The 12764-nt window shown below is 38.3% G+C and overlaps 1 protein-coding gene across 2 annotated transcripts in view; it reads left to right on the top strand.

The window, feature by feature from the left end:
• Window positions 1-6047: 6047 nt before the first annotated feature.
• The window catches only part of LOC143024801 (protein FAN-like), a 40758-nt gene continuing 34041 nt past the window's right edge, over window positions 6048-12764 (top strand). Inside the window, exons 1-4 of one of the 2 annotated variants that reach the window (XM_076184019.1) lie at window positions 6048-6079; window positions 9217-9358; window positions 9950-10080; window positions 11517-11601. In XM_076184019.1, coding sequence (XP_076040134.1) covers window positions 6063-6079; window positions 9217-9358; window positions 9950-10080; window positions 11517-11601 — 375 coding nt within the window. In that variant the 5' untranslated portion in view covers window positions 6048-6062. Of the gene's footprint in view, window positions 6080-7253; window positions 7531-9216; window positions 9359-9949; window positions 10081-11516; window positions 11602-12764 lie in introns of those variants that run through there. The other variant, XM_076184018.1, reaches the window with a different exon arrangement.

The following is a 12764-nucleotide window of genomic DNA, read 5'->3' on the forward strand; positions in this document are numbered from 1 at the left end:
GCGGGGACTTGAACTCTGGTTGAGGAGAGTCCCTACCCTTTTCAAGGAGAGCACTGGTGAGCTTGAAGGAGTCCAGAAGTCTAGCCGCTTGAGATAGCCAGGTACCGCAGTGGATAAAATTATCCACCCGTCCCAGAGATATCACAAGGCTCTGACTCAGTTCAGTTATCCTGGGGCTCTGGACTATCTTGGCAAGAAAGTAAACCTCCAGCCTTCTGACCCGTGATGCTAATGAAGGCAATGAAGCCTCCATCTAGAGGTTAACATTCTTGGTCCAAGGTTGAGCTCCCAAGATAATCCTTGCTGCGGTATTTTGGTAAGGTGCTAGGTCTTCAAGATTGGCAGTCGCCACAGTTATGAGAGCTGGAGCAGCGTAGTCCACCAGACTGCGGACTGCTTGCACATAGAATGTGCGAAGGACCTGGTGCGTGGCACCAAGTGCCCTCCCCGTCATTGCTTTCATAACTGTGGTTCTCGCCTTCAGCCTCTCCTTGAGATAGGCTAGTTCCTTCTGAAAGGTGAGCCTCATAAATCCAGACCCCCAGGTACTGAAACTGGTGGACCCAGTCCAGCCTAAGGCCCTGGATGGTGAGGTGCTCCCCCTCATTCCAGAGTCCTAACGCCATGGTTTTCGATTTTGTAGGGGAGATCTTTAACCATAACCTGCAACATTCTGTCGCTACAGTGCTTAAGCAGCGCTGCGCCCTATTGAACCACCGCAGCTTCCCAGTAATTATGAGCGCAATGTCATCTGCATAAGAGATAACCTTGCACCTATTGGGTAGAGGTAGTTCCAGAATGTTGGAGACGAGCACATTGAACAGAGTGGGGCTGAGGACCCCCCCCCCCCTTGTGGAGTGCCATTCTCCAGCATTCTGGCCTCCGATATGTGACCCTGAAATCGTATTTTAGCAGACCGGTGACTGAGATAGCCAGCAATCCTAGAAAGCAGCTTGCCTTTCACACCCTTACGAGTAAGAGTGTCTAATATCACCAATGGACTGGCCAACTCGAACGCCTTTTCCAAGTCCAAAAATACCATGATGGACGGTGTGCCATTGACAGCATTGAGGAGTGTTGCTATACTGTACCGTTTGCTGTGCCAGTGCCCTTGCAGTAAACATGTGCATGCTCATGCATTGGGCCGTTTCCACAGCAGCCTGTTTAGTACCATCCTCTCCGCTGTCTTCCTCATACAGCTTGTCAGGCTGATGAGGTGATAGGCACCAGGAACTTTTGGCTTTGGAATTGGTGTTATGATTGTCGTCTTCCAGGCTGTTGGTAGCGTGGCAGTCCTCCAAGACGCGTTTATCACTCTTAGAGGTGCCTCATCACCCGCCGGCCCAAGGTGGGTCAGCATGGAATAGGTGACGAGATCCTCTCCAGGTGCCGTGTCTGAGCTGGTCCTGTGTGTGACCCGTAGCTTCTGAAGCGTAAAGCTAGTGTCAGTATCATCCGACCGACTCATCATGTCCTCAACACCAAGGCACCTAACTCCTTGTAGGTCCTGCAGTGTGTCTTGAACACACTGCGGGAGTGAGGTGCTGCTGGAGCGAGAGGCAAACTCCTGCACCAGCCGCTGCGCCTCAGTATCAGGGGCATGATGAGTGCGTCGCGGTTGAGTCCTTCCAATTGCTCTACGGAGCTTAGACCACAGCTCTGCTAGGGAGGTGTGAACATTAAAGCCCTCACACCATTCGAGAAACTTTGCTCTTCTGGCATCTGCAGCCGTGACATGTGCGTCACGAACTGCAGGGCGCAAGTTGGCCAAATTGGTCTGAGTTCGGCGCCGTCGGAAAACACGCCTAAGCATGTTACGTCACACAACTCGAGCTTGGCTTTTATACTAGCTGTAGTTGGCGAGCATAGCTCGCAAATATATCTCGGCCAGCCGGCGGTCAGCCAATCAGGAACTTGGAAAGCTCCCCACGTTCCCGCCAGCCTCCTTTAAAAGGTCGGCGTTTCGCCGAGACGAGTAGACTTGTCTCATCTGTCAGCTGCGCCCGTCCCACGTGAGGTGTACACGATAAAACGTGTATAGCCGTACTTATCAATAATGCATCCCTTCACCAGCTTTGACTGGTGATAACAATAATAATAATACTAGTAATATTGCATGTAGCTCATTAATTGTCAGGCTATAAGCATACACGTTGGAGGCATCAATCCTCTATGTGTAGAATACACACAAAACCATACCGCAAACAAAACTAACACATCTACATAAACTTTTTCGTCTACTGAAATTATTTTCATTTCCAACTTTCTCTCCTACTACACCTTCTCATTTCAGTTTACCTACCACTAAAATTATTTCAAATTTCTCTATTTTTCCCTAAGACTAAGCCTCCTTCTCATTTTCTAACTTTGCTGGATGAGGATAAGAAGAATAGATATTCCACGTGACCTCACGGTCACACACCAATCCTAGTCTCCAACCCCAAGTCTGCCCATACCTCCAAAGCCACGGCGCCACGAAATAAACATCCCTAATCGCCCGGTGGCAAAAGCCCTCTTTTATACACTACGATCTCTTCATTTTCTTACAGACCTTCTTCCCCTTCCACAAAAACCGATCTCGCGCAAGCGGGTGGTCTTATCTAGCAAGTCGCAAGACTTGTCTCCCGACTTCTCTCCTGGGCTCAACTCCAAGCAGCAGTTCTCTCCACCAAGACGCCTCGGGACCAGTTCCATCCAGCAAGTTGCCTCATTCCCCCCTGTGGCCCTCCGCCAACGAGAATTCGTCCGTTACCTCCGAGCATATGACCATTAACCTTAGTTTTAGTGTTATTGTGAGTCTCATTTTCCCTGGCTTGTCCATACCGAACCAAACCCACGACACAACCATGCATCCGTCAATAATTCGGCAGCAAAGTGGCCTTGTCCTCAATGCAAAATTTACTTTCCGGTTGAAACTTTTCCTTTCATACTAGATGCCATCTGGCTATTTCATTTATCTACGTAACATCACTTCGGTAATCAAGTTTCGAAAAAATATGAGCTTCATGATATGATTTCAATTAGACTGGTTGGTAGTTGCATATAGAAGTATGTAAAAAAAACAGAAAACGAAGAGGAAAGATTATTAAATGTTAGGCTAACGTCGGTTCGAATATCGTCGACTAGCATCGTCTGTTTGCAAAGATGTGGAAACGAATCAAGAATTTGTTGCGCAATGATTTTGCTGTCTACCATGTTTCCGATTCTATACGTTTCAAAATGCTTACCATTTGATCTAAATTAATTTCCCATTATCTAGTTAATTACCTATGTGCTGTATACCCTTAATTTCAGAGGTTATCTATAATTTTTCGAAAATTTTCGAATGCGCAACTCCTTCTCAGCCGAAAATTCCAAATAGATTCTAAACTCAACCCTTGTGGATTCACATACTGTATCTTTATTATTTAAAAAACCCAGCATTTATGAGCTGTCCATATTTATGTTAGTGTGTGGAAAAATCAGGAGAGCAGTGTTGCACCACAAATATTCATCGTCGACGACCTGCAGGCCTGAAACCTGTATATCTCTTCTCATGTTACGTCACGAGCCATCAACATCGACACGCAGCCTCACCTTGCTATGCATAATCATATTCCTTGTGTATATATATATTTTCTGTTATTGTTGATGTTTTTGTTATCATTATCTGTATACAATAGATAAAGAGAAGAACACAAATAAATAGATAAATCAATAAACAAACAAAAAGGTAAATGAATAGATAAGTAAGAAATAGAATAGATCAAATAAATACAATAGAATAATATAAATAAAATAAACTGAATTTGTTAATAGATAGATTAGATAAAATAGATATAATCAATAGAATAGATCAAATAAATAGATTAAAAAATAAACAAACAAAATAAATGAAATAGATAAAATAGATCAAATAAATCAAATAAATAGAATAAATACAACAAATAGAAATAAAATATATATAACTAAAATAAATGAAACATTAAAAATGAGTAAAATTGAATAATAAAAATAATAAAAGCATAAAGAATAAACAAAATAAATGAAATGAAGAAGATAAATGAAATAAACAAAATAGATAAACTAAATATAATTGATAAAACATACCAAATAGAATAACTGAAATAAACGAAATAAAAGATAAAACAAGCTAAACAGAATAGAATAAATAAAATAAACATTATATATATATATATATATATATATACATATATATATATACACACTGAATGGTTCCCAGTGATCAATTAATATATTTTTTCAACCACAAATCACTTTTAATTCCATGCCATCGCAGTCAAGACTGAAGAATCGCTCGATGGAGGCATCCGTTGGAAATTGAAACGTGGACGAGCCGAGGATTCGAACCCAGCTAACCCGTAACAAAGTTACAGTGACTTAAACCAATACGCTATCAAGAGAGATAACGTATTGGTTTAAGTCACTGTAACTTTGTTACGGGTTGGCTGGGTTCGAATCCTCGGCTCGTCCACGTTTCAATTTCCAACGGATGCCTCCATCGAGCGATTCTTCAGTCTCGACTGCGATGGCATGGAATTAAAAGTGATTTGTGGTTGAAAAAAGATATATATATATATATATATATATATATATATATATACAATTATAAAAGTCTGATAATCTTGTTTGTCATCATGCTTGTTTGCTTGAAACCGTCACCCAGCCAATCAGAAAAAGAGATCAGAAGAAGAGATATGACGTCACAACTGAGGACTAGCCAATCAGAAGAGACATAACGTCACGACATCAGCCCTGTGGGTCCTAAGGAACCCCAGCTCTGAGCGCGTGATGTCACGACTGCTAATTTTCAATTTGCCAAATTTTTAATTTCCGCTTTTCCGATTACATATTTTCTTACAATCAATATCTAAAATGTTCATATTTATTATTTAAAAGTATAGCCAACTCCTGAATTAACATCTATGAGGCATAATGAGTATATTAGAATATTACGTACTGTTCCAAGCAATGACATGACGTCACAATCTTCTGCATTTCAAGTCACTGCCTTCGTCTACTGAATAGAGGTAAGAGCTCTAAATTATATTCAGTTTGATATAGAAACTTATTTTCTGTGATTTATACTATACGGTGATAGTGACATAGTATATCTGTCATATAGTTTATATTTATAAACGTTGCTACTCGCTCAAGTCCCATGGGATTCCCTGGATGATAATGATAATGAGTGGGAATGGGATTGGCAGTGGGATGACGAGACGTGATATAACAGAAGCATAATTAAGGAGAATGTTGTAAATATAAGAGCATTGTCTTAATAAAGATTTTATTGACCATTTTATTAACAACGTATCATTTAAGATTTTATTTGACCCAACGGGTCACGGGTGGTCTAGTTATTTATATATATATATATATATATATATATATATATATATATATATATATATATATATATATATATATATATATATATATATATATATATATAAACAATAATGAGTGATCTGCCAGCAGTAATGTGCACCGACTCCTTAAAGAGGATTCAAGAAGGATTAAAAAAAAATCTAAGATAAGTTGGCTGGGTGAAGCGGAACTGCCAATTGCTTCAGCGATCTAAATATAAACAAGATAAACATGCCACTCTAAATACTTGGGTTCACTGATACGATATTCTAGATAAATGCATACACGGCTTTCTGGTGTAGTGATTAGTACTGCAGGGCAGTCCTTCAAAACTTCACTATAGTATTGAAAGTCGTTACTGTTTCCCTTGAACAGGGAATTATGTGTGCTTGTGTTTCGACTTCATAAAAATTCCGTAGAAATAAAAATCTTAAACGTGAAAGAGAGAGAGAGAGAGAGAGAGAGAGAGAGAGAGAGAGAGAGAGAGAGAGAGAGAGAGAGAGAGAGAGAGAGAGAGAGAGAGAGAGAGAGAGAGAGAGAGAGAGAGATTTTCATACATTTTATGTTTGCTTATGCGTGGTGGCGTGGGGGTAGGCAGTCTTTCTGGAAATTTGCCAAAGCTGACTCCAGTGACGACGTACAAAGGGTGTCGCTGATAGCAAATGCTATCTGAACTTTTATGATATATAATCATGCAATACGTGACAAGGTGAGTTCGCGTAAAAATATGATTTCTTTAATATGTAAGGGAAACATACTCAGTTTTGAACCCGTTTGAGTAAATTTAGTCACATACGAAATATTACGAATTATGTGGATTGATTGATCTTTGGAGTTATCGGACTGATGTCAAGATGACAGGAAGTGTGGAAATATGTTTTTGTTGCAACTTTCTAAAATAACCGACTTAATTCACAGCGGGGCCAACATAATTTTATAATATTTCCCAGTTACCACTTTATCCATCACAGTGAGAAAAAATTTAAGTTTGAAGATTGGCAGGATAATTTGTGTAAACATTCAAAATCTGGTGCTTGACAAGGCTTATTGTGCTTGGCACTTTCACCATGGTCTTTGGATCACGTGTTGGACTCGTGATCGACAGCTATTTCCCTCTCGGAGGAGAGCTCAGAGCTCGTATGACCGATTTATGGGTAATGCTGTGACCTTACAGGGACACATACCCCCAACTCCCCGCCCACGAGAATTGTAGTAACGACTCGAAGCGCAGCAATATTGAAATTATTTCTACCCTGGTTAGGATTGGACCCCGAACCGCCGTAGTGACAATCGGGGACTCTACCAGTCGCGCCACCGAATCATGTTCCATAGGTTGTGTTCCATTATTATTATAATTGTCTATTGCTGTTCTGTTTGTTTTATACTGATGTTTGTAATAAAAAACTGATATTCCCGGCAGAATGAGTGGCTGCAAACACTAAAAATTATTATCTTATATCATTTTTGCTGACAACTTTATAATAGTATTTTAAGCATATATTTTAATATATCTGCGAAAAAATGTATTCCATAGCTTAGAAATGGGTAGACATAAGATTATACCACCACTTACATTGTTTTGATATATTCATGATCACAAGATTGATAAGCCTGAGAAAGGGAATTCAATGAAAATGCGAATCGTTTCCAAAAATATAGTATCATTATTTTGAGTTTAGGTACTTGACTGAAAAGTGAAAACTATTTGTAAGTTGATGCGAGAGAGGCATGCAGAAAAAAGCAAAAACAATGGCCATTGGAAACTTCTAAATTCAGAAATAATATATAAAGAAATCTTGTACACAAATAAGTTGGAATATCAATATTGCATCATCATGTCTTGACGTAAACAACGGGGTAATATTTTAGGAACTGTTAAACAATCCATGACTAAACATGGGGATGGGAAAAATACTACTGGGTTAAACGAAATTTGTGCACACTCCCTTTCAGTAACACAATTTCGAAAATATGTGGAGAAATTTGGAATCGTAAATTGATGATCTATCTAGTTGAAAACTTTAGTCTAGTACGACTTTCAGCTGGTTGCTTGTCAGTCAGCTGAATGTCAACAACAGTGTAACAGGGAGCGGCGATGGAACCTCTGAGTGTTGTTACGAACTCTTGAACTCTTCAGTACACCATGGAAGTGAAAGAAAGGTATATATGATGTCCAGTATAGAAGATAAATTATGGTCACCTGCTTTTGATGTGCCATTTAGAGATTGTGTAATACAGAGGCTGACATTCCTTGCAACATCTGGGTTAAGGAATCGTATTGTGAACAGGAAGTGTGAAGGTTGTTGATCTGTTACTTTGTCACGCTTATAATCCTGAGGTGGTTATTGCTTGAGTAGTTATGGTTAGGGTTTTGTAGGAAGCTAGGTGTTTGGCTAAGAATGCTGAAAAAAATGAATACCGAGCCAAGATTGTGTTCTCTGTTGATGACTACTGTTGCGGTTTTTGTATTTCTTTTAAAATAAAATTGATGAAATGCAGGGTGATTATACTATAGAGGAGTGTTACTGTAGTCCTTATTGGTAGATGGTATTGGCGTTGAAGGTTGAATGCTATATGGGCTACAAGCCTACAATGTGTTATTGACCTGATATTGACCATCCATCAGTAATGAATTCATTGGCGTTACACTTGATTGATTGATACACTTTTGGAAAGTAAATTTGATTCTTGCTTAATTTGATGATGTGCTATGACATATTTATTGTAGAAGTGATCAATAGATTTTGATAAATGTTTTATTAGTGTGTGTAGGACAAGGTCAGTTAATTTGGCGCTGTTCCTTCACCTTTTAACATAAGCCAAGGATAAGGAGAGCTTGCTACCAGCAATTCCTCCCCTTCAACTAGATTTAAGTTGGTGGCATAGAAATAACCTTCACTAATATGATACAGACATTAATTCAACAGAGAGACTTGTGGGAGAGTTTGAGGATTTGTCACCTCCTTTGGGGCCACAAGTTTCAAGTTAATAAAATTTGAGGCAGCAATTATTATCGTTGTTATTATTATTACTAATTATTATCATATTAAAATGTATGATCTCACCTAATGTATCTTATCAAATTCCACTGATACTGAGCCAGCATAGAAATATTCTGTTAACAAACACTAAATGGCTGTGATACAACTACCACATCAACACAGAGATCATTATATTATGTCCAACACTCACTACAGACAGCTCTACAAAATCTCATCACTAAGTGACTTGAGGGCGCTGAACTGGTGATTGTGACCAGTTTTCTAGAGGCTGCGTGTTTCTTGTTAGAGAGAACTTGGGCAATAAATTTACTGATTTATCTCACTGATGTCTGACAGCTATAATATTCAATGTTGATGTGGAAGCCAAGATAGCAAGCTTTTAATTTTAAGGAGATGCATTGAATACCACAAATATTTTGTTAGGTCTAAAGTCAGAATTTAGTATTTCAAAGTATGAAGTTGCTTCTGCAAGTACAAGTATAAGCATTGGGATGGTGGGGATTAGATGGAAGTTATATAAACCAGAATCTAGACTTTTGTTATTCATTTAATAACATGCAAATGTACAAGCATCGGGATAGTGGGGACTGGATGGAAGTTAAGTATCGGCCAGAATGTAGACTTTGTAATTCACTTAATAACAAATGCAAATGTTGTCAGGTATCTTATAAGATTTATGAAATCTAGATAAATTTAATATGAATTTAGTAATGGAAATGCAGCTATGAATTTAGTAATGGGAATGCAGCAATGATAATTCTTAGCATAAAAGAGGGTTTATTTTGAATGTGTGGATTATTCACTAAAAATTAAATGTTGATGGTTCATTTTAATTTCCTTCCAGATTTTCTCAGCTGCTTCTTGAGCCTGGTGAGATATATTTTGAAGACTATGCTGCCATTTGCCACCTACCAAAAGTTAATCCCTCTGAAGACAAGGGATGGCTGAGATTGGTTCCTGACGGCAAATTACGAGGCAGACTCAAGGTAGATACTCCTTATGAACTTGTACTAAAAACCCTCTCCCCCTTGTAAGGGGATGGCCAATTCAGAGCACACACTGGCATCATGAATAAATAAAGCCCGTTCAGTCACCCCCTCACATCTTGACACCTCAGGGAGGCTATCCTCCACACCATTGCTTGGGTTGAAAACAAAATAGCCATACATATCTCTTCCACAGCAGGGTCTGACAGCTGGAGCTGGTTTATTCCCACTGTATCACTGTATTTTGACCCTTCCCCACATGAGTATATGTGTAATGAGTAAAATGTAAGCAGAGGGTGAGAAGCCTTACCAGGGATTCTAGAAATGTGCACTAAGCAATTGCTGAGTTTGTTTTAGTTACTTAAGTTATTTAGGTCTTGCTTGTTAATTAAAAGAGTATCATACAAACATATATTGATCAAATAAGTACATTTTACATCCTGTGTTACTCAAGTAAATAATGATTTTAAATATCATCTTCCAACACCTGGCATCTGGTGGGAAAGGTGAAGGTAGTAGAGAATTGTGCCTCTTTAAAGATAAAATTGGCTTTTCTACTTTAAGGTGAAATTGCTCTTTTATTCCATGCAGGTTTGCTCCAAAACCTTGGTGTTTGATCCCAGAGACTTCTATGCTCCTATCCTCAAGATTCCCCTACGCTCTTGTAAAGAAATTAGAAGGTATAACCATGATGGAGGAAGTACCAAAAATCTAGAGGATAAGTGAGTATTTGAAAGGATGTTATTGGTTTACCTATGGAAACTGATTGTTTCACAAATGGTATGATCTATCTGCTGTCATAGTTGTCATTCAAACATCTAGTATTGATAATGGTAAAGTAACATTCATTCCCATTTTTATGTAGAATGAATCAAATTTTGAATGACCAAAATGTAAAGCATTGATGGAAAACAAGGAAAAAAATAGCATGATGAAAGTAAGCACAACTATGAAGTTGACTTACACATGACATAAGCACATGAAATGAGCACAATGAATCTAGAGCACAGTATTATGTACCACTATACAGTTGCTTATAGTTCATAGGTTAAATTGGTGAATGTAGGAGGTACTTTGTATACCAGTAGGTATACCCCAGTTATGTTACACGGTTTTGTTTAGATGAAGCTGTTTGATACAGAACTTCTGTCCTGCTTACAGTTTTTGTGTATTTAAATTTATCTTGAAATAGTTTAGTATAGTCTAATTTAAATAGTTGAAGAGCACAATTCTTCTTATGAATTGGCAGTTAATGACCATTTGATTGATTTAGGTGTTGGTATGCTTTCAGGAGTTGTATTTTTTTTAAGATGTTTCTTGCAAGATATCTTTTACTGCATCAGTACCTGATAATGATGCTGTACATTTCAAATCCCTTCCAATTACCTACAGTGTTTAAGTTGAGTAAAATCTCATGCATGCAGATAGTGTAGACATTGGTTAATTTTTTTTTAAATGTCTAAATCATTGTCATTGTAGTAATGTAAGAAGTTTATGAATATTAGTCATCTTTCCTTGAACTTGAGGGGATGACCAAGGTTGAAATGGATGGATGGGTGAAAGGCAGGAGATAGGGGTGATTGGAGATTGGCTGTGTGCAGATGATTCTGTGATGCAAAGAAGTAGGGAGTAGTTTTGTGTGCATAATATTTTGATGCAGCCTGAAGGGATTTCTCCCCATCTTCTCTATTTTCTGCATGAGGGGACGGAGAGGGAGGTAGCTATTTGAGTGAAGTGACCTTGCTGTGGATGTACTGGGTCTTTCTACATTGCTTGTGACCCAGAGCAGTGAGCTGGAGACAGGGATGACCCATCATCCATGAAGAACTAAGATGAGAGAGTGGAAAAGGGTGGTGGGTAGGAATGGGTATGTGCCTTTTGACTTGTCTGCCTCCCATATAAGGGGGAAAAAAGCCCTTGGTATAAAGACAGTCATCTTTTCATAGAATGTACAAAATCTTCAATGCCTGGAAAAGTGCATCTGTGAAACATGTCCTATACTTTCTCCAACTCCATGAAAGCCAAGAGAACATCCTTACATTTTGCCAATTACTTCTCACATACATGTTCCTAGGATATTTTATTGGCCTATAATTTTGTCCCGTTGGCATTTTTCTGGTTGTTTTTTCTATAATATGCTTATTTTTGTGCATTGCAGTCAAGATGCTGTTATCTCTTTGGAGAGTGAGATGACAGTTGAAGTGATGCAACATAATATACTACAACCATATGTCTTCAGAAGGGTGAGTTCTCCTACTGTATATTATTCTCATTACCTTCATTAATTAAACTTCAATGATCATAAGATTCACGAGAAACTGTTGGAGTCTTTCCTTACAGATTTATTTCTGGCAAAGCATAATGTTAGTTTTGTTAATTCTAGACAGTTTGACTCCAATTCTTTGCATGAGGATTTTGTATTTCATTTTCATATTAGTGAGAAATTGAAGTTGTAAGGATGTTTGCTCCAGTATTTTACGCAAGAACTTCGGTAGATGAATTTCCTACACATTAATGTAAATCTTATGATTGTAGCCTGGAATACAAACCCAGGATGGTTTTGCCTTTACATAGTGAGGCTAGCATAGTTGTTGTAGATGTTATTGTTGTTGTTGTTTTTGTCGTCATCATAGTCATTGCCATATAGCTCCTAGGGTAGAGATGTAAATCTTGCCATAGATGGCATGAGTGTAATGTTCAGATAGGTGAAAAGTGAATGAAATTAACAGATCTCTTGGTTTAGGAAGAAAGAACATTACATAGATTATGTCTAAATTTGAATTTTCATCTTCTGGTCTTCCATACTTAGGTAAGATAAATACAATTAAGTAATTTAGGTCATGATCTTAGCATTGTTGGCAAATAGATTAGTGTAGTTTGTCATTCATTCCTTTATTTCATATACGTAATTGAAGAACATTATGGGTACTCATTATGTTCATAAGAGTATAACCTCAACTTGTCTTCAGAAGTGAGGGTTCCCAGCCATTCCCTGTTAATCCATAAAGAGCAGCTATTTTCTCTTGTCATCTTGTAGAAGGACTGATTGTTGTCAGTTTGTGATGGCTGAAATATTCATGGTTGAGTTTCATTTATGGCTTGGAAGTAATTTTTACTATTTCCAGTAGTGTCATCTGTCGTGGCACTGTTGTACTTGAAATATTCTATCCTTTTTTCCCCTCCTTCTTTTCTGCTGTCCTTGTAATGCATCTTTTAATGCTACAGGGCTAAATAAAAGTCTGGTGGTAACTAGAGTAAAAGAATAGATGTTCCTTGGTTTGGAATTGGTTAAAAGGGTGCAGCAGTATTTGGTAGGTAAAAACATTGCAAATGATCTAACAATGTAATTTAGAGGAATCACCAGTGTTGTGCTCTTACAAAGTGACTAGACATTTTTATTCTGACT

Source organism: Oratosquilla oratoria, chromosome 4 (genome assembly GCF_046742065.1).
Source record: "Oratosquilla oratoria isolate Oo_2021 chromosome 4, ASM4674206v1, whole genome shotgun sequence".
In the NCBI taxonomy this organism is placed as follows: domain Eukaryota; kingdom Metazoa; phylum Arthropoda; class Malacostraca; order Stomatopoda; family Squillidae; genus Oratosquilla; species Oratosquilla oratoria.